Source organism: Struthio camelus, chromosome Z, assembly GCF_040807025.1.
Source record: "Struthio camelus isolate bStrCam1 chromosome Z, bStrCam1.hap1, whole genome shotgun sequence".
Lineage (NCBI taxonomy): Eukaryota > Metazoa > Chordata > Aves > Struthioniformes > Struthionidae > Struthio > Struthio camelus.
Window position 1 is genome coordinate 75,882,573 of NC_090982.1, and position 22,415 is coordinate 75,904,987.

The window sequence follows — 22,415 nt, forward strand, 5'->3', positions numbered from 1 at the left end:
ATCATACTGATTCATTTGCATTGTCATGCCAAAACAGTGGTCCAAATAATGCTGTTTCCTTATGCTCTGCTATAGAGTTGTTAATGATGGTTCTATTTGAGAGCCTGACTGCATTTTTCAGGGTAAAATTTGTTGTTGTAAAATAGCTGCCAAGAATTTATCCTTTCTCCTCTTTTTGGAGGAGTGGTAAGGAAGCTTAGCTGCAGAAGTTTTAAACAAGGGTTATTCCATGCTGGTTGTCCTTTCCTTTACAGTTAAGTTATTTTAAACTGCCTTTGTTCCTTCAACTCAAAAATAATTATGTTTTTAGAAAGCAATAACTATGTGGCCTTAATACAGTTTTCTTTAGTCATATATGACAGGAATTATGTTACAAAGGGTTTGCTTAATTCTTATTTCACAGTGTTTGCTTTGCTTAATATTAGTTACTTACAAAAACTTACAAAGCTGAGATATACATATTTGACTTATGTCACACCAAAGTGTCAGCCTTATTACTACAAAAAAAAAACCCTTTTACATGTTACTCCTGAACACCTGCATGGGAGCTAGAATTATCTAGTGGGTCCTAACAAATTAGATAAATAATTAGCAAAAGGTATTTCTAGCTGATAACTACTCTAATGAGTTACTGAATGTTACATACCAATGCAATATGACAGTTTTCTCTGTCTCAAGATGTATCTGATTGCATCAGAGAACAATCAACATGGTGAGGTGTAATCTACAGTGCCTCTGGGTTTTGACCCTACGACCACTGAGGCCGGTTTTAAAACTCCTGTTAACTTCAGCGTAGATTGGATTAGCTGCCTTACTCGAATGGCTGACCTGAAAGGTATGATTTTGGTATGTCACTACAGATTTCTGTTAAAGCCTTCAATTTTCTTGCCAAAAATACTGCTTTTTAAAAGTGACAGGTAAGACTGTTTACAAAAGATGACGTGATCCTGACACCCTTTTGTTTTTTCAGAAACGAAGCAAATAATCAGTTGCATTGAGGGTGGCACACAACCAGCACGAAATAAATATTCACCAGTTGCCTTTTGACAGACTTTTGTCAAGCTTTTTTATCTGTCACTAACACTCTAGGGCAATAGGTAAGTTAACTTACTTATCTTCATAAAGTGCATTGAACTCTTTTGCTGAATATATGATTCTAGATTTTTTTTTTGTTTTGCTTTTTTTTAATCCTTTCTGATTAACAGGAAATCGGCACACTGTCTGGTGCTCAGGCCGTTTGCTGAACGGACAGAGGAGGGCTTTAGATTCTGGGCATCATCGTTATCTCAGAGAAACGAGCAGAATAGCTTGTGTCCAGCTACTCCTGCGCCTCACCCACCTGGTGTGTACGTACCCTGAATTTGCATGTTTCCCATTTCAGCAATCACTATTTAGTCATGGGTAGCTGAGAGCCTTGCAGACGCCCAAGAGGGCAGATCTGCGAATGCTAACACATGCTTCCCTGCCCCCTTCCTTTCATAACTTGTGATCGCAGAGCCATGAAAGTATGCGAGTCCCTCCCCCAGCGCAGACCGATTTCCCCTGGCATATGATCTGGGCTCCATGTCAGCCAGAGCAGGCAGCACTAACTTCTCTACCAGCTGGCCAGCGTGCTGGACTTAGCCAGAGCGATGACCTTAACAAAGGAGAGTTTCCATGGGGCTCTTCCACCCCCTTCTGAGGTGGCCAAGGCCGACGCGGACAACACCAGGGAAGAGGAGGAGGCTGTGCCGCAGTCTGCGGTGAGGACTGGAGTAGTGGAGCCAAGCAAGCAAGGGACAGGAAGGCTGGTCATGCACAGCATGGCAATGTTTGGCCGGGAGTTCTGCTACGCCGTGGAGGCCGCCTTCGTCACGCCGGTGCTGCTCACTGTAGGGCTGCCCAAGAACCTCTACAGCCTGGTGTGGCTCATCAGCCCTATCTTGGGCTTCGTGCTGCAGCCCGTGGTAGGTTCAGCCAGTGATCACTGCACCTCTAGCTGGGGCAAGAGGCGACCTTACATTCTGGGTCTGGGCATCATAATGCTGTTAGGCATGGCTTTGTACCTCAATGGGGACGTGATGATCTCAGGTGAGTGAGGGGCATGTGCTGTGCTGACAGAAAAAAACTCATTCTAGCCTTCTGAATCAGAATGATTCTGATTTTTCCCTGTTAAAAATGGGTATTGCATTTTTTAGCTGCATCAGAGGAGCTGAGGAACAGTACAATCTTTATGCCAGTTCAGTCTTGATACTGCCTGTTATGTACTGACTGTTCCGTAATTTGTGCATGTGGTTACCGTATACTGTATGTTGATGTGATCACCCACCAGTTCATAAAAGTAAAGCACTGCTTGGACTCAGAGAGGGTTTTAAGAACTAAAATGTGTCGTATTAAATTTAACAGTAGATGTTGCTTGTATGATACAGTACACGTCCAAACTGAATATGTATTAATCCATATTTGAGATGTGTTAACATTCAAAATATGTAACTATAATTATTGCAGCACTGACTTGACTCAGGAACGTGCTGTGTTCGTAAATAATAGAAATAAGCAACTCCCTGCAAACTGTGTAGTGATAAGAATGTGCAAAATCAAATAGGAGTGACATCCCTAGATGCTGTTGTACTAGATGCAGTTTGAGATGCAACTTTCTCAAAGTCTTGATGGAAAGTTGTTGTCATTGTGACTTGACGGTGGGGGGGTGAGTGTGTCTATAATTTATAGATTCATTTATCCTCTGTTCCTGGGAATCATCCATGTTGTATATGTTGGTATCTGTGTGCCCAAAAAGAGATGCTATAGTCAATTCGTGATCATCTAAAATAATGGAAGGATGGGACAAACAACATAAAATTAAAAAGTGATATGAAACATGTGATTGAGGCTACCAGAGCCTGCAATGCAGGTGTAACGGAAAGAAAAGGAAAAGTTAGGGATGCTCTTGACTGTGGAGCTCGGAGTACCCTGAGCTTGTGCTGACCCAAGGCAGTAAGTCAACATAGCGCAGCTCAGCCCTGCACAAACTCAGCTGTGTTGCTTCTTGGATGTCAGCTGGTGCTGGTGGAACCAGCTCTTGTGTCACTGCTCCCCCGTAGGTAGCTGAGAAGTCTTTATATTTGGATGTACCAGGAAAGATAAAATGTGATTTTTGTAGAACATGGCACTGTTGTGTAGAGAAAAATTCTTGTAAGGGAGGTGAAAGTTGTCAGAATGAGTTTGTTTTTTCTTATTGTAGCTTTCATCACTGAGAGAGACAAGCAGCAGACGTGGGCAATAGTCACTACCATGCTTGGAGTGGTGCTTTTTGATTTTGCAGCTGACTTTATCGATGGCCCCATCAAGGCATATTTATTTGATGTCTGCTCTCACCAGGAAAAAGAGAAGGGTCTGCATTACCATGCCCTCCTTACAGGTACTCAGATTGTTTCTTTTCCTTCCTACCTCTGGAGGAAGGGGAAGGCAACTGTATGGATTTTATTCTGACTGTGTTTCTAATCTTGAATGAACTGATCATCTGATCCTGCGCTTCAGTCACGAGTCTTTTGTTGCTGGGTTTTCACTGCTCCAAAGAACAGCAGCTTGTGAGTGTTGCTGCAGGGATTCTGCTGCATACGGCTGCAGGCATAAATGTTTACAGCAGCAGACCCATGGTTAAATTAAGAGCAATTAATTGTTTTAGAAGGTAAAGTGTTTATTCAGCTTGTGATTTCGTGTAAGTTTTTGGTGAAGCAAAAATTAAGGAATGCAACTTGTTTCCTTGTCATAGAAGGTTAAAAATAAACAACATTTTGACTCAGTATGTGACCCAGAGCAAGAGATGCACAAAGCTGTGTAGTTGGTTTTCATTCATCAGCAGTGCTTCAATATATGCTGGTTTCTTGTACAGAGATAGAGGCCCTGTGTAAAATTCATAGCTTCATGACTTCCACAAAACAACATTGAGGAGTTCAGTCCAGCCTCTTGCTTCATTTGATTGCGCTTATACGTGTTCTGAAATGTTGCCGTTACTTGGTCCAGCACCTTGTGCAAGATCATCTGTATGTAAACCCTTCCTGATGGGTACTTTCCCTGTTCTTAAAATCCTCCAATGATAGAGATTCTCCAGCCCCCATAAGGCAGTCTATTCCGGCGCTTCACTGGCCTTGTTGTTACGACAGTTTTCCCTAAAATCTAACCTTCATATCCATTCCCTACAACTTAGATTCTTTGCTCCTTGTACTATCCAGAGTAGACACAGAAAGCATCTTTCCGTTTGCCTCTCTTTTCTAGCTTGTTTTACATACTGAGTTGTTTCAGCTTCCTGCTTAGTTCCTTCTTTTTAGACTAAATTTCCCCAAGATTTTGCTCTTCAATTTATCTTCATCATTTTTAAGGTTCAAACATGAATCCAGGTATTTTGCAGTTAAGGACTTAAGATCACTGAGAAAAGCAAAAGAAATACTGCATATATCCAATGTCCGATGCTCAGACTGTGCATTCCCTATCATTACTTTTTATCAAAAGAGTATATAAAGAAGATATCAAATATAAAACATTCATCACTGAGCAAAAAAATGTAGTGGTGGTGTTCTTCAAGAAGGTATTACCAGCTTCGTTGGTTTTCATTAGAACAAGCAAGGATATAGTCTCTCTAAAATTGAGTGGAACATGGTGAAGGAAGGCCATAACGAGACCCAAAAGGGAAAGAAATACAGAAATGCCAGAATGAAAGTACAGTCACATGGTTATTAGGTCAGGCAAAGGTCCTGTTACCTCCATTTCTTTTTTGTTAGACAGACTGGTTCTACCATACGTTGTCTCGGTTCTCCTAGGCAGAAGAGTAGAAATAATTGCAGTTCCTTCAAACTCTTCTATGTTAGTTGACTTCCACATCCAGCAGAACCACCTGATTAACAAGGTGTCAGGACTGTACAAAGCTGCCTCCAGTACCAAAGCTCTATACTGTACATAATCACATTTTCCTGGGCTACTGAAACAGTGTGTGCACCAATAACAAAAAAAAATTGTATTAAAAAGTTGAATTCTGATTTTATTAACTTCAAGAGGCAAGATAGTGTTCTCATTTTACTTTTACTCTGATTTTGTTTTTTATTTGTTTCCCAAGAGGATGAAAATCAGTAAAAGGAAATTCACATTTCTATGTGCTCTTTTTTTCTTTTTCTAGAGATGAGGTACTTGGATTGTGATGAAACAAAGAAATGCTTTTGATTTTATTTCCTTTTTGGAAATTTCACATGGAGGCAGTATTTCTGTTTGTATTCAGCTGTATAAAATATGTTTTACAAGGTCTAAAGTACAGATAGCCTTAATACAATACAAAAATTCTATTTATTCTGTTCTGTGGAGTATTTTATATTCATGGTGCACTAAAAACAAATTGCTATGAAGTTTTGTTTTGTGTTAGGCATTGCTTCAGAGAGAAGAAAACCTCAGAGAAATGTTTCTGAATCAGGCTCAGAGAATGTTTGCTAGAAAAGGGATGGAGACCCATGTTGCTGTATATTCAGCCATTTCATGGAAAGCTTTGTCTGCCAGAGCTGGGGTGGTTTTTCAAGATGTGTTTGGTAACTGTTCACATGTATGATTAGTGCAGTGTTCTAATTTCTTTTGATTCTTCCCACATATACTGATATCTGAAGGGTGATGATTCAGTCATTTCTAGAGGAGATCACGTGTTGAGCATATTGTGTATTGTTCATTTATTTTATAAATGCCAGTAAATTTTTTTTCTTTTTTTTCTTTTTTTTTTCTTTTTTTTCCCCCTGCCTCTGTAGGTTTGGGAGGAGCCCTGGGTTACCTGACAGGTGCTATGGACTGGAGTGAGACCGTACTGGGACATCAGTTGTTATCGGAATTCCAGGTGATGTTCTTCTTCTCAGCCTTAGTTTTCCTAATCTGCCTTACTGTACACTTGTGCAGTATCCCTGAAGTCCCTCTCAGATATGACACTGAAGAGACCAAGTTCTTGTTGGAAGTGGATGAACCCTGTCAGTATAACTCCATAGAGAAAATCAAGAACGGTTACTTAAATTCACCATATACTGAAATAAAGACTGCACCTCAACCAGCGAAATCCTCTGGCCCATCACATACAGAGGTAAGTGCAGAGATGATTTTGTAACCCATATCATTTCATCCTTGGAGACCATCAGTTACCCTTTTTTAATTACCTAATGCTGACTATTTGAAGTGGAGCCCTTTCTGAGAAAAAGTCCTCCACCAAGATACAGAGCCAGCCTCTCTTTGGCCTACTCTCTATTTCATTATTTATACAGCCCTTTCAAAGAAGGGACAGAGACAGACTAGGCTTTGAACATTTTGCAGGCATGAGGGAGAACCAAATTGGAGTTTCTGCTCTGTATCAATCTCCTCATGTTCTTCTCATGTGTATTTCCTCAAGAGGATATAATGTGTCCTTTAATCTCTATAGAATCCACAACATACTGTGGACAAGAACTAGATACCATTAATCTTTGATATAAATTTGTAGCTTTCGCTGAAGTCAACAACACCTGTAGTGTTGTGTAGTGTAGCGTAGCGTATGTAGTATATATGAAATGTTCTCTGCTCTGTTAAATGTTCCAGTTACACTGCTACTCAACGTTTCAGCAAGTACCTGTTGGCAATGCTAATTCAGTTAAAACTGCTATTCAGTTTTACAACAACACTACCTCACTTCCAGGGCTTTGGTTTTCTTTTAAACTGTTGTTGTAGCTGTGTCTTTGGGAGAACTTTCAAGTGGGAGGGAGTAGTGAGCGCTTGCAAGTCATCACTGGCATTTATTCATTGCTATATTTTCGTGAGGTGTTGTTTCAGTCCAACGCAACCAGGAAAAGGAGAATCTGCCTGAAAAATACCTGGAGATCACATTTCTAGAATAGCATTAGCAACAGATAGTGGTGTTTACTGTTTTGTTGATGATTTGCAGTGCTAGGAATCCTGGCTGCGCTTTCATGGTGTCCTAGGTAAGCAAAGGCTTGTAATATACGTTTGGTTCCTAGTATAACAATAAATAAGAAAACAGTTGCCTCTTGTTTTAAATTTACTTTTGATCTCTTAGCATTATGTATGTGTATCCCTGAAATAAGTCTTGGGAAATCAGCTAGAAAAATATTGAGATGTGCAGATGGTCAAAAATTAGGAACCTAAACTCATGTTTAAGCTACAAATAAAAGAGAGTTGTTATCTTTTACTCTTTATCATTTCCATTCTACTAGCACTTAGTATTCCTGACCAAAACGATGATATTATTACACCAGGTAGTACACACAGGTGGAATAAAAGATGAACACCGCCTAATGAGAAAGGCAGGCAAATTCAATGTGAGGCAGGCAGCAAAGCAACAGTTTGTCAGCAGAATATCTCTAGCACGCTGCAGCGCTTCCCCCGTGTCCTCACCTTAGGCCAGCCACAACAGATAGCAGCCCTTGCCAGCACTGTTCACTCTGAGCATCTTCCTGATTGCCAGAGGTGCTGAATGCCGTGGCACTGTTTGGCCAACAGAGACTCTAAAGGAAAGGAAGGTAAACTAGGAAGAGAAAGCAGATCCAGTGAAAACAAGGGAAGCAGACTATGGAACGGAGTAATCTGTTACTTTGCAAGAGCTATTCCCACTGAATCAGGAACATCTGACACCCCGTGTAAAGCTCTGCTGTCCGCTCGGTTCCAGCTTGTCCCATTGCCCTCCTTTCTAAGTAGTTAGCTAGACAGTCTTTCAGAGGCTGAGTGCCTTGATTCATCTAATGTTTCTTTGATGTGCCTGGGCTTGGATAAATTCTAGACACTCTCTCAGTGCAGAAATGGTCTGTCTCATGTAGCGCATGTTTTCTGAGTTTATTCATTGCTATAATTGCTTCCTTGAAAAAATGATTTGGCTTTCTGCTTTTCTTTTTCTCTTTTTTGCTGCAGGCTTCAGGGTCCTGTTTCTTTTGAATTAAGGACTATACTCCTGCATGCTAATAGTCCCCATAGTTATTTAATGAGATTTGACTTGTTACAGTAGGAATAGGCATCCAAAGTGATTCTAACTTTTTTTCTTTAATTTAGTGCCAAATTACTCAGGTCCTGCTGCCATAAAACATAAGTCATATTGATTCCCATGTATCCCTATGAATCTTCCTTAGGCCTTGAGTTACAGTGATTATAGAGAAAATGGCTGGGTATTCTGGGCTATTGAGGGTAAGTCACTGAAACAGAGGCCTGAGCTCGATTTAAGAGCCTTCAGCTGTTTGTTTAGAAATATTAGTGTGGGATTTGTGTGTTGGTATGTATTGAATATATGCATTAAACATTTGTGTTTCCATTTCCACTTTTTAAAATATCTGAATAGAAAACAACCATTTCTGGCTGGTTCTCAACTGATCATTTGTAATTACGGTAGTGTTCTCTCTAGTTCCCTCTCTGACCCTTTGTTAATACCTTGATTGGAAAGGCTGTTTTAAAGAACAATGTGGGAGAGTTGAACAAATTATATATGCTAGATCAAATAATAGTAATTATCCTTGAAATAATGAGTTAATTAGGTTTGACTGATGAGTTAATGTGTTTTGGTTGGGGTTTTTTGTGTTACTGTAGTATAATAGAAAGCTTGCCTTATTTAAATGCCGTTAAAAGTGACAGTGATGCCAAGACAAATTCCGATGGATTTGGACAATATGCAGCTCAAGGTAAAAGTCAGCAACTTGCATTTTGGCATTCCTATAAGGATTAAAAACCTCTTACTGGAGCAAAGTCTTTTCCAACCTTTTACATGGTTGTTATTCGTAGAGCAGCTAGCAGCATAACCTAGTTCAAAGGACAGCAGAACTGTGAAAAGTAACTAGAACATCGAAGACAGGAAACAATATCATCAGCTTACAGCAAATTTAAGGTAAAATTCTGCTTTCCAGTAATGAACATAACTTTTATGGTTCTTCCGTATCTAATGACCGTATAACTCCCCTTACCATCTCTCCTAACACTGTTGCTACCAAACATTACTAGAGAAAATTGGAAATGTTCCATCACTCAATGATAAAACAACAAAATCTTTCTTTAAAAGCAAAGGAGGTGCTTTAAAATGCAGGAGCTTTAAAGTGGTAAGACTTGTATGTCACCAATGTGTGACAGTGAACACACCTACCATATTAAAAAATGCAAGCTCATCATACTGAACATACAACTGATATGATAAATGTAACTAGAAAAGAAACTGGGAGAGAGTCTTTGGGTCCAGGGCTGAGGCTGAGGAGGAGGGAGATAAGGTGGGGTATTGAAGATAGTAAGAAATTTAATTTTTCCATCAGTGAAATTGTATTAACCAGTACCTCTAATATTTGATTTTGAGCCGAGCCCTTTCTCCCATGGGACGAGGTGTTCAGGTGCTGGGGCTCACATTCTCTGGACACTAGGATTTTGGGTGGTGCTGCATCTCCTGTGATCTATCAGTCTCTCCGTGCTTGACGGGGCAGGGTAGATGGTACGTAGTGGATCTCATGGTAATGATGCACCTGAAAAGGTGATGCTTTCTAGGGAGCTTAACACATAAAAAGGAATGGGAGCCAGGTCTCAGAACTGCAGTATTCTTAATTCTCAGGAAATTTTTTTCTATGGTAACTTCAAATTTTCAATGGAAAGCTGATTGTCTTCATGAAGAAATTCTTTTTTTTTTTTTTTTTTTTTTGACGCTCCAGTTTTCTACTGAGAATCTGTTTTGGCAGAAAATTTTCAGTTGATTCTACAAGTAAATAAGAATCCTACTGATTGCTTGTAACAGCAGGAAGTATTTTTATCCTTAGTGATGTACCGCAGCTTTCCTAAAATCTCTGTGAGTCTTTCAGATGACTTTATTAGGCATTGCTCTGACAAATAGAAAATATATGGAAGGACATTCAGTACCAAGCAACCCTTTCTAGCAAAAACAAATAGAAAACTTAGGAAGTTTGGTATTTAAAAGATGATGAGGCCTTCTCCATTTGCTGTCAGCTATTTTATTAGCCGTCCGGGCAGTAGTACAGTAGTATTGTTAAATAGTTTGTTGTTAACAATTGTAAAATACTCGTTTTCAGACTCAGCGGCGGGTGACCCTTAAATCACTCCTGAAGACACTTTTAAGCATGCCATCCCACTATCGCAATCTGTGCGTGAGCCACCTCTTTGGATGGATGGCTTTCCTGTCCAACATGCTCTTCTTCACAGATTTTATGGGACAGGTAAAAGAATAAATGCCTTTTGCTTTTCTTTCCTCATAGCATTTCATTTTCCACAGGAAAAAAATTGGAATGTGTTATAAACTTGAAGAAACGACAGTGGTGGTAGAGCCAGTAATATCTGGAGTGCCCAAGCAAGAGTTTTGTACAGGAGCTGATTGCTCTCCAGCCCCCATTCTAAACTGGACTCTTTTGGGTATCAGGTGAAAACCTTCCTGCTTTTGTAAGGGTATTTGTACCTATTTCACTGTTCAGATTGAAGCTCTCAGAGTGGTTCCAAAAACATCTGTTCTCTGCTCTGGCTTCAGAAATGGACAGGTTTCCTGACTGAAGAAGCACAGATGTTGCTTGATCTCCACCCTCCCCCCCCCCCATTTTGGAGCTACGCCCTGCCCTCTTTGTCCCCCAGCCCATGCAAGGCCATTCATCCAAAGGTAGAAGCACGATAGCCTCACTGGCCTGAGCCTCTGCAGCATTTTACACTCAGTGGGCTACTTGGCTCTGTAGCCCAAGGCTCTTGTTCCCTTGATTATTTTGACTCTCCCTGCCATATCTCTTTAAACCCTTCCCTGGATGAGTCCCTTCTGCCAGTGATTTGCCTTCACAATACTCAAGTCCTCTCTTCCTGGCTGTTCCCAGGCAGTGAAACTGTATGCCTTTTCCCATTGATGCTCCCTTACTTGATCCCCTTTGCTTCCTTCCTTCCAGAGTCCTAGCACCAATCCTGTCACTGCCAGTTCCTTTTTTCTGTGCTTTCCACCTAGTATCCCATATTTCCTTGCCTTTTTTTTTTTCTCTCTAGGTGAGAGGGAGTTTTTATTTTCTGCAGTATATGTTTTAAAGAAAAAAAATTGCTTGCCTGGGTAAGGAACTGCATAAGAAAATGACTCTCAGAGAGACTGGGTGGAAAAATGAGTGTGTGTGGGTAAGCTTGAAAGAGAAAACAGAAAAAAAAGAAAGCAATTGCAGATTAAAAAAAAAAAAAAAGGAGAGAGAGAGAGAGGGGCTAGGACAAGAAAGTAGGAGTAGAGTGAGAAGAATGGCCTGAGGATGAGACCCTGTGTTGGGGTCCCATGTACCCCTAATAAGGAGGTATTATATACATGCAGCACATTTTTACCTTCTGTGATCTCTGTGGTCTCTTTCAGATTGTATACCAGGGAAGTCCTTATGCGCCTCGTAACTCCACGCTTTACCTTGCCTATGAAAGAGGAGTAGAAGTTGGATGTTGGGGACTGTGCATTAATGCAATTTCTTCATCACTCTATTCTTGTAAGTACCCAGCAATTTACTCCAACACTGTACTTTGAAACAGTGTTTAATGTGTTTGCAATTGTTTCAAAGAAACCGAGTGATCCCCAATTAACTGTTTTTTCACATTAAAACTTTGAAATGTTGCATTCTCAGTGTTGTTAGAAACCTGTCTCTTCATGTGAGCAATTTCTGACCAGACCTCAAGATGTGGGATCACTTTGGGAGTAAGGCATTGCTCTACATGTGGACTGACCCTGAGCATTGAAAATTGTCCTAAAGTTAAATGCTGGAGTAAAATGGATGCCATGAGCATCATTCTAAGTTGCTCTTTACGTAGCAGTCACATAGCTGTAGGTTCTCAGAAGGTCCCTCTAATGCTTCTTCCTGTCTGCTTTCCTCACAAAATAACTTTCACAATGCAGTAGAAGTTCTGGCCAAAAACATGAACCTTGCTCTGCAGAATCGCATGTAAAAAGGTTAGCCCAGTTCCTCAGATAGATCTTACCATAGTTCTTACCATAGTTCTTACCCAAAATTACTTGTTATCCAAAAAATCAAATTAGTAGCATTTTGGGGGATGAATTCAGCATCTAAAAGAGGCCTGATGGAAATCTTTTCCCCTTTGGATCTTAAATACAGGCATTTGTGCAGCACCCCTCTCAGCTCAGTGAGAGGTTATTGTCAAACGCTTGTGTTATAATCAAGCAGTGAATTGTCAGGGTTGCTAGCAAGGGCAGTTCTTACAGTATACCTCTTAACTAATTCTTCTCTGGACTTGCTTAAGCTAGAATAAGAGTATTCCCAGGGAGAGGAATGTCAGGAAGAAGTATTCTGCGGCAAGTTCATACCCACAATAATTTGAAGCGCATGCCAAAATCAATAAGATTTTTCCCTTCATTGTATCTTGTAAAAGGAAACCTCTTATAAGTCTCATCACCATTTTCCCTTTTTTTTTTTTTTTCAGACCTGCAGAAAGCCCTTCTGCCATACATAGGACTAAAGGGACTTTATTTCATTGGATACCTGCTTTTTGGATTAGGTACTGGATTAATTGGCTTGTTTCCCAATGTCTACTCCACTCTGGCTCTATGCTCCCTCTTCGGTGTCATGTCCAGCACACTGTACACAGTGCCATTCCACCTCATTGCAGAGTATCACAGGGAAGAAGAGGTGAGTTCAAGGCCTAAGAAAGGGTAAATTTATATCTGGAAAGGTCTGTTTAACTCTGTTTGGGGAGAAAAATTGGACAGAACTGGAGGAGAGATTTTTAGTATTAATTTCAAACTACTTATGGTGACACAGATGCTATGAACAGAAAGTTTCTGACAGAGAGAGTTTCAGGGCTTTAATTAACCATACTAACATTATAAGCTGTGTTGTAGCTATATACTACTTTTTTTTGCTAAGGTCCCATTTCAAATTCTCCAAATTCAGTCATGTGTTGAAACAAACAATTATTTATCATCACAGCTGAAACAGCTGATCCCAGTATGTGTTCAGGCAGTACACAGGCAACAGGGCTCCAGTTCGGGCTGTAAGTGCTGCCATCCTGGGTATCAAAACCACCACACCACTGTTTTGTACACAGTCATGTGCATGCATGTATTTACTTTTAAAAATAAAGGGGAGGGCTGGGGCTCAGATTGAATTACGCCACTAAACTCGGGTTACTTCAGGGAGGCTTAACCTGTTCATATCAGCTGAGGGCTTGACTTCTGAGTCCCTGGAGTTAATAACCACACTGTAAAGGATGACGGAAATTTTAGTTGACTGCGAAGTGTTACAAAAACTGTTTGCTAATAAAAGAACACAATTCAAGTACAAACAATTTTATGTAGTTTAGTATCAAATCAGATGCCTACAAGAATATAGTACTTTCTTATACTAGAACGGCCATATTTTAAGAAAATGTACCTGGTTGGAACAGAGTATTTGGTTGTCTCAGTTCTGTGGTTTGTTCCTCTGCCTCTAGTGACATACTGTAGAGGAAGGTATAAGGACTGCCCCAGCCTAGGGCATGAGGGGACCATCAAGGCCTTTTCTCCTACCCAAGCTGAGGGAGGTTTCTTTCCTGTAGCCTCATGCCTCAAAATAAGTATTTACCCCTTTTCAGACATGTTTGTTCCCTTTGTTGAAGCCGTTCCATGTTCTCGTTATCTCTCTAACGTCTGGAGTTGGTTTTTGGTCCTCCTCAGCATGAAATCCTGCTTCCAACGAAAATCTGGAAGAACCTGCGTTCCTTATGTCATGTTACTAAGCACAACAGGATCTTCATGTCATGTAAAGTGTTGAGTTCTTCACTGGAAAAGTTGTCTCAAGTCTCTTAGTTTGTGAGAGAGCTGGAAAGAAGGAGAATTTGAAGATTTAGGAAAAGTTATCATTATATCCAGTGATATTGGAAGAAATTAATAAAGGAAATGCTGAACAGTCAAAACATTAAAAAAAATATATAGCTGAGCCTAGCACAGGGCTAGATTAAATCCTTGAGAATACATCCTGCTGTTCTGTACAACTTCTAAGCATCGTCATTGGAATGGTGAAGGAGAAAGCTCTTTAATTATTCTCCTGAGTTTTAGGATGTTTCAAGGTAATAAAATATTTCATAGAATTGATTCCTAATTCTTCAGTTATTTCTCTGTTCCTTCCAACAGAGAACAATCATGATGAAGGATTTTAAAAAGATTTAACAAAGCACAGGGACTGAGCCCAGTTTAGGGTGAGATCAGTCTGAACCTTGGGTCAGTCATCTTAGAGAGAGGAAGTAAAGGCCAAATCGTAGTCTAGCTCTGATTCAGACCTGTTCCAAGACAGCAGTGAAATAAAATATGCTGAAGTGAAGTGTACATGGACTTTAATAGGCTAATATCTTCAAAGAAGAAACAATTAGCTCTCTTCCAAGTAAGATCTGAGGTATGGTACTATGCCAGATGTTAAATGATATATAGTTCTGTGTTAGATCTGATATTAACAAAATTAGGTTTATCCCAAACCTTCTATAATATCCAAGATAGAAAAAATAAAGGGGAAACACCAGGTGCAAGATTGCATTCATTTGCACATTCATACGATTGCGCTTAGAACTACAGGCACATGGGGACACTGGGCAGAGCCCAGCAAAATAGTTATAATTAAAAAAAAAAAGTGCATTTAAAGTTTGAAATACCTCAGATGAAACGACGTTGTTAGACCATATTATTCCCAAACAAAGAGTAGACAAAGAGTATTTTCCACCAGTATACATTCTACCAAAATCATGTGCTGGGTTTTAAAATACTGGCCTCTCAGTTCCTTTGTGTGCTGCTGTTCCCTAGGATCCAAATTCAGTTTTGTGTACTGGATTTGGAAGAGACTGTTTTTCTGTAGTACTTTTGAACTTTGTGCATAACAACTCAAATGCAATGTAATGAGGTCTTGGGAAAAGCAAAAAGCATCCTAATGATCAGGAGCATTTGGATACCAGGAGACAGCAGCTCACCTACCACACAGCACGGAAGTTCTGTCTCTTGCAACACATTCAACAACCTGTGCAAGAAGAGCTATAAATATGTAAACTATCAAATAATTTCGAAACTAAACCAGAATAATTCTTTCCTGGAGGAGATGCTCATATACTATAAATAAAGCCTGTTGCTCTGCTACGTATATCACTTGAATAGTTGTTGATCTAGTCGCTAGTTGATCATGGATTTCTGTAATGTAGACTCCTGCTCAGGGCTTTGCTTTCAAATATTTTTTTCAGCATTATGTTAAGATGTTAGTAATGAACTGTTTTTTTGAGCTTTGAAGCATGACTTCAGAGCGCAGCGCTCCATGACAAGCAATTCAGATCTGTTTGTGTGTGGGATGTGCGTGTATGGGCTCTTCTTATCCTAACATCCCTTGGGGCTCTCCTTTAAGCATGTGAGAGTTGGAGCTAAAGTATTCTTAACATGGTATTCTGTACTGTGAAACTCGCTCCCTGTGTCAGAGCACAAATAGACCTGAACTTCAAGAAAAAGCCACATTTTTCTCACCAAGTTTCTTTCCTTCCCCTGAGAGAAAGGACAGAGGGAAACATGGTTGGTGAGAGAAATGGGACAATTTGAGGGGAACTTGGAAAGCTCATTATCACTTGTAAAGGCTCTGAATATAACCTCTGAGGGACTGGCAGAAAAACCAAGATGGGAAACAGGGACCTATTGACCTGTTTGCTGCATCTGGGGGTCGTGACAGGAGTGCTGCCTGCAAGCACTGGCTGAGAGCTGCCAGTTAGCAGCGTTCTTATTTCACTGGGTTGTGTTTTGTGTTTATTTGCAGAACCTGAAGCTGCAGGATGGAGACCAAGCCAGAGAGCTCGGGCGAGGAAAGGGTATTGACTGTGCTGCTCTCACCTGCATGGTCCAGCTGGCCCAGATCATTCTTGGCGTGGGCCTTGGGCTCTTGGTTAGTGTTGCTGGCAGTGCGGTCACTGTGATTTCAGCATCTACTGTGGCACTGATTGGCTGTTGCTTTGTTGCTTTTTGTGTTCGATATGTGGGGTAGAACATCATCACAGGGGAGCATTTTCTTTCTGGGTCAGTAGCACTGGTGCTGTTACCACACTGAGATTGCTGGCATGTCCTCTTCTTTTACTTCCTTGGAATGGTTGCAATTCCAGAGCATTTCTTATCCACAAAGTGGAGACTCCTAGCAAAGCTGGCAGCCTAATGCCTCAAATTGAAAGCTTCTTTATTTTGACTGCTTTATTCCTTCATACTGAGCCCAGTGTATTAACGCACTATTACACATTAAGGCTTGTATGCCCATGGTATCCTGAAGTTAATAAATGAAGTATGTGGTAAATTGAAGAAGTAATAAAAGTGGACAGAGTTAAGATGAAAGCTGTTGCTTATCTTATTTTCAAAATATCTTTTAAGATGGGGCTATTCTTTTTGGTAGACAAAAGCTGCGAGAAGAGGTTCAAATGTCAGAGGCCATAGTGCTGTGATGTTATGATTAGCAGTATTGTTAAATGGGATCAGTTACCTTCCAGCTACCATCAGAAGCAGATTTGGGTATGAAAGGTGATTGGAATTTAAAAAGGTTTGAAGGCTACTGCTTAAAAGCATAACCCTTTACAGTAAAGTAGTTCTTTTATACTATATTCTGCTGCTTACATAGAAATGAAATGAAAATGCCAGCTGAGCTTGTCATAAAAGTCTGCCTAAAGATACTCTGCAAATCCATGTTTAGGTACCTAAACAATCAGTCCACAGGAAGTCCACAGCTGCAGTTTCTTCATTCTTAAAAAGTCTAGCCACTCGACCTCAATACCTCAATTAAAAGTATAATCTAGACCAGAAGAAGAATTTTGTGAATGGTTGTAAGCCACTCAAATTTTCATATTGGATATTACAGTATTTACCTTAATTAATGTAGTATCTCTATTTTCTCTATATTCCTGCATGTCTCTAGCTTTATGTAAAATGTTTTTTGGTCTCTGCAGAATATTGTAGATTAATTCCACTCTGCAAAGCACTATCATGAATTGTTGTACAGATGTACCTCTAACCAGTACAGTAAATCCTGAAGTCAAATTATTTTTATTTAAGTGAGTATGGAGCTTCATTCTTATTTTTATAATATTGCCAGAGTTTCAAAGGTCCTGTGTTTGTGAAAGTGAAATGCTATATTTATGCTGTGCATCCTCTCTCCTGGAGATTTTCAAATCCATTTACTGTGTTATGTGCTAAGCCACATGCAGTCATCTGCTAATACAGTATTATTAATGAACAGTGACACAGAGAAAGATTGTTGCCAGATATGTTTCCCTAAATGTTGCACATGTATAATCAAGGCCGTTTAGTCCTCCTCACTGTCGAGTTGATCAGACACTAGAGTAGCCCTGTGTGAACATACGACTATACATATAAATGGTTAATTTGAGCATGAGGATGTCTCTGCACAGGTGCACCAACTTCATCCTCTTTTGTTTTTGAAGAGTATGGTGAGTCATTTATTCGCAGGGAAAAACATATCTCCCTTAGAGTAAACTCTTATTCATTATAACAAGCCCATGGAAGCCTCAGCTACGTTTCCGTGTTGATGATTGTGTCTCTCTGTATGCCCAAAACAGGGCTCAGTGCACGGCAGACCTTACCTTTCTCCACAGCTCCTTCCTCCTTCCCTGTGAAAGAGGCATGTTGTATGGCTTCTTTCATTTTGTGGCTTTTTGTTAATTCCTCTCCTGTCATACCTCTAGAAGTGAAAAGCTTGCAAGAGTGAGACCCTGGACTGTGCTCAAACCACTTTGTAGATGCTGGGATGGCCTGGAGCACAAGGGCCTCAACTGGGACGCATAGGAGAAGGCCAAAAAATGCAGGACGATCATCTTGATTCAAATATTGCCATCATTAACTCACTAACTTACTGTAGCTCAGAAATATCTTGCAGGAGGAGGAATTTTTAAGGGGACTGTAGGATAACTAAGGGTAAAACTCTGATGCCAATGTGAAGCTGTGGAATGGAACCTTGAAATGTTTACCTATCTCTTTGTCAATACTTTCTTTAAGGTTTAATGCCATCAAAGCATGAAAATTTGGATGGTCTGCATTCTCTCTCTTCTGTTACACACAGAGAAAGCTGGCATTGATCCAGACCTGTGGACTCACTGTAGATCTGTAGCAACATGACAAGAAGTGTGAACCTGCAAAGAAAAGGGAGATGCAAGCATCAAATATCAATGGTTCTATTTAGAAATCTGTTCAGAGGAGGCTGTTTCAAGGGATCAGTTTGTCATCTTTCTCATGATCCTTCCTTTTAAAATTAATTGCACACTATAGAATAAGGATCAGAATGGATTACATTTTTCTTTGGAAATCTCCCTATAAAAGCTATCTATATTTGTTTCTAAGACTTCAAAATGAGGCCCAGCTTAATGGGTCGTTCTCAAAAATAGCAAACAGCCAGAAAAGTAAGCACAATTTTAAAAAAAGAGTTTAAAACAAGAATTATGATGGTGCTCATTCTGAGGCCAAAAATATATTTCGTATGCCACTGAAAGCTATTTAAAATGTTACTAATTCCTGAGAAAAGAGAAAGTAAATATTTCACAGTAAACAGCACTAGAGATGTGTTATAAGCATTGAAGAACTACACTGCAGTTCTACTAATTTAAAAAGTTCTTTCTTTTCTGTACTAAGTTAATGGGTTTAGACTTTGGATCAAATTATCAGTATGATCAGTTATTGCACTTATTGTGAGCTTTTATTAAGATGATGTGAGTGTCAAAGTTAGAAGGACACTGATCTTCCTCATCTAGTTTTGCTTTCATATATATAGAAGATCGGTGGTGCATTTAGGCAAATGGATACATTTAGCTGAAAAAGAGGAGACATTTTGGTATTATCAGGGCCCCCTCCCGCCCATTTTAACAGAGCTAGTAATAGCTGGAGGAAACAAAGCAAGAAACAAGTCAGCTGTCTTGCCTTCCTGACACTTTCTTTTTTCTTAGGAACGCATATCAATTTCTTCCCCTCTAACAAACTGGCCTGTCATTTAAGTAAAAGATTCAAGGAAGTTTTTGTTCTCTTGTTTAAAGTACTTGCCGTATTAGTAATGTCACGGTTGGTTTTTTTTTTCCAATTTTCATTCCATCTCTCTCAGTGATCTCATTAGGTTTCTTTAACTTCCTTGAAAACAAGCAACTCAAATGGTTTGTGGGAGACACTTTCTTCAGGATAAAGCTACATTAGTCAAGATGAATCATAAATGTCTCTTGCCTTGGCAGAACTCTCAGTTATAGCATTAGTGCCTGCAAATCATTACGATTCCCTGCAACATGTCAAAAGATAGGGAGAAAGCGGTGTAACTAAGAGATGTGCCAATGACAGCATTTGATATTTCTGAACTGTAGATGGCTTGCTCCATGGAGGAAGAGAGTTGGAAGTATTTGCAGTAAAATTTCTTCAAATAATGTTTGTCATCATAAGGTCATAAAAGAATATATCTACAAAATAAACAATCTCCCTCTAAGTTTCCAGCATTCATTTCTCATTTCCTAGCTGCTGCTGCTTTGTTCATTTAAGCAGCGAACACTTGGGGCCACTTGTCAAGACTAAACTGTCAAAAACTCTTCTTAATTCTGGTACCTTCCACAGTGTGCTCAATTTCATACGTTGCTTGTTTAGTTATGCAGGGTATATTGTATTTCTGTAATGTTCTCTTTTGAAAATTAATTTATTACCTCCCTGTATATTAATATTTTACCTGTGTATTAATGATAATGCTTTCACATCCTGCAGAGACATCAAACTAGAGTATTGCCTTGTGTGTGCTCTGTGTAACGACTTACGGACTTACGGAAGAAGGAAAATAAAAGTTCAGTGCTCTCTACTCTTGATTGCCTGAGAAAAGCAGATTCTGCCTGTCACTTTTAAACAGATATATGTTGCCTTTTCTAAAAAAAAAAAAAAAAAAAAAAAAAAAAAAGGGCAGCTTTTTGAAGGGATAGTTATCTAAGACTAAGACTGTAGTTGAAGGGAGAGAGGGAATGAGGTCTCTCTGTTAGCAAGGATCAAGTAATTTCTTCCCTAAAGGCCAGGTGCTTGTTTGCCCCCCAGTGTTCAATGACATTATAACACTTATCCAGAGCCTCGTAGCTGCCTTTTTGATGACTTTCTAACGTGAGTACTGTCCCTCTCTCACCTTACTTTGACGTTTCCTTATAATGATGCTGTGTTGCAGTTCAGTTCCTCTCATGGTCTGTATCTAAACAACAAGTCCAGGTTTGCTTGCAGTTACCTCTAACGCAGCTACACGATGCCGATGGAGATGTTGCTGTCTGTAATGCAGCCGTTGGAGTCCACCGAAGACCCTGCTGGCATCTGGCCTCCAAAGCCTTTGGCACTAGTGGCAGCCACGCAAAGTGGATCGCAGCTAAAGTGGAGATACAAACCTGTGGTGCAGCTGCCCCTCATTTGTTCTGCGCAGGAATTTTTGTTGCTTTGGCTCCCAACAGGTAAGGTGCATCGGGAGGCAGGACCAGTGGTAGTGAGGAGAGGAGGTGGCATCAACTTCTTGAGCACCTCTGTTTTCAGGTCCCTCTGTCCATTAGTGCTGAGAGGAAAAGGGGAAAATAACAAGAGCTTGGGGTCTACGTAGTGACATGAGAGAAAGGAGAAGCTGATGGCAGTGATGCCTTTTTTTAAAGGCTGAGAGCGCTAGCCTGAAGTCCGTGATAGGCAGAGTGCCATGCAAGTGCAAACATATCCCAGATGGTTTGCTTTCCGTTTCAATGTTCTGATCTGAAACCTTTTAATATAAGAAGTACTGCCTTGCAATATGTTTTCTTTTAATTTTGCATTAAAAAATATGCAAGATTTTTTAAATAAATGCTGAGACTGTAACACTTAATCCCAATAGCTAGACCTTTAAGAATTATTTCCCAAATACTACTAGACTGACATAGCATTGCAAAACTTTACAACAAAAGAGTTATTAAATCTATATTTATCTCTGAGAGAGACAGCACCTTATCAAACAGTGTTCCTGTTCTGAATCATGTGCTTATAAATTCCTTTTGTAATATTTGATTTGGAATGACTTTATATCAAGTGTGCTCAAAATGCAAGATTTTATTCTACATCCCTGAAAATATAATCCCAAATCTGAAATTCAAACTAGATTTTTCTTTTTGTCATTATTAATGATCAGCTGTACAGGTTCAGCAATTATTCAGTACAGCAAGTATGTCCTGAGAGCTGTGGGATCCCTGTCCCCTTCAGTTCAAGAACTCATTGGTAGCTCTCTACCCCATATGCATCACTGAATTTGCCTGTAAATACAGGAGGGGAGTTTAGTAGGAAATGCCTTATGATGAGGCACAAGGAAGGGTAAAAAGCAGTAAAATAGTTTTCAAATTTAAGTGTTTATGACCATAAATATAATAGAAGATGATTTGAAGAGAAAAACTAAAATTTTTGGAGGTTTTTCAGAATAAATGTCAAACAATGCAGACATATGCCATCTCTCTTGTACTGGAATAAAGATATATTCATGGAATTTTATTTGCCGTCAATGGAATCACAGAATCACAGAATAGTTGGGGTTGGAAGGGACCTCTGGCGATCGTCTAGTCCAGCTTCCCAGCTCAGACCAGGGTTGACTACAGCAGGTTGCCCAGGACCCTATCCAGATGGCTTTTGAATATCTCCAAGAATAGAGGCTCCGCAACCTCTCTGGGCAACCTGTTCCAATGTTCAGCTACCCTCACAGTAAAAAAGTGGTTTTTTATACGTTCAGATGAAGTTTCCTGCGTTTCAAGTGGTGCCCATTGCCTCCCATCAGTGGTGTCACTAGGCACCACTGAGAAGAGTCTGGCTCTGTCTTCTTTACTCCTTCCCATCAGGTATTTATAGACATTGATGAGGTTCCCCCCAAGCCTTCTCCTCTCCAGGCTGAACAGCCCCAGATCTTTCAGCCTCACCTTGTTTGTCAGATGCTCCAGTCCCTTAATCATAATTGTGGTCCTTTGCTGGACTTGTTCTAGTAGGTCCGTATCAGCACTGGACCCAGCACTTCAGATGTGACCTCACCAGGGCTAAGTAGAGGGGAAGCCTGCTCAGCCTGCTGGCAACATTCTTCCTAATGCAGCCCAGGATACCATTGGCCTTCTTGGCCACAAGGGCACATTGCTGGCTCATGGTCAACTTGGTGTCCACCAGGACCTGCAGATCCTTTTCTGCAAAGCTACTTTCCAGCCAGTTGGCCCCCAGCCTGTATTGATGCATGGGGCTATTCCTGGGTGCAGGACTTTGCATTTCCCTTTGTTGAACGTCATGAGATTCCTGTTGGCCCATTTCTCCACCCTATTAAGTTCCCTCTGAATGGCAGCACAACCCTCTGGTGTATCAGGTACTCCTCCCAATTTTGCATCACCTGCAAACTTGGTGAGGCTGCACTCTGTCCCACTGTCCAGGTCATTAACAAAGTACTGTTAAACACTACTGGCCCCAGGGTTGACCCCTGGGA

General features: G+C 40.2%; 1 protein-coding gene across 1 annotated transcript; it reads left to right on the plus strand.

Annotated features, from left to right (window-relative positions):
- Nucleotides 1-54: 54 nt before the first annotated feature.
- On the plus strand, nt 55-19,898 carry LOC104147777 (membrane-associated transporter protein). The gene is made up of 9 exons (XM_068926960.1): nt 55-846; nt 971-1,097; nt 1,206-2,070; nt 3,221-3,397; nt 5,760-6,082; nt 10,032-10,175; nt 11,321-11,444; nt 12,391-12,596; nt 15,723-19,898. The coding sequence occupies exons 3-9, from the start codon at nt 1,632-1,634 to the stop codon at nt 15,945-15,947; spliced, it is 1,638 nt and encodes a 545-aa protein (XP_068783061.1). The 5' UTR covers nt 55-846; nt 971-1,097; nt 1,206-1,631; the 3' UTR covers nt 15,948-19,898.
- The last annotated feature ends 2,517 nt before the right edge of the window (nt 19,899-22,415 follow it).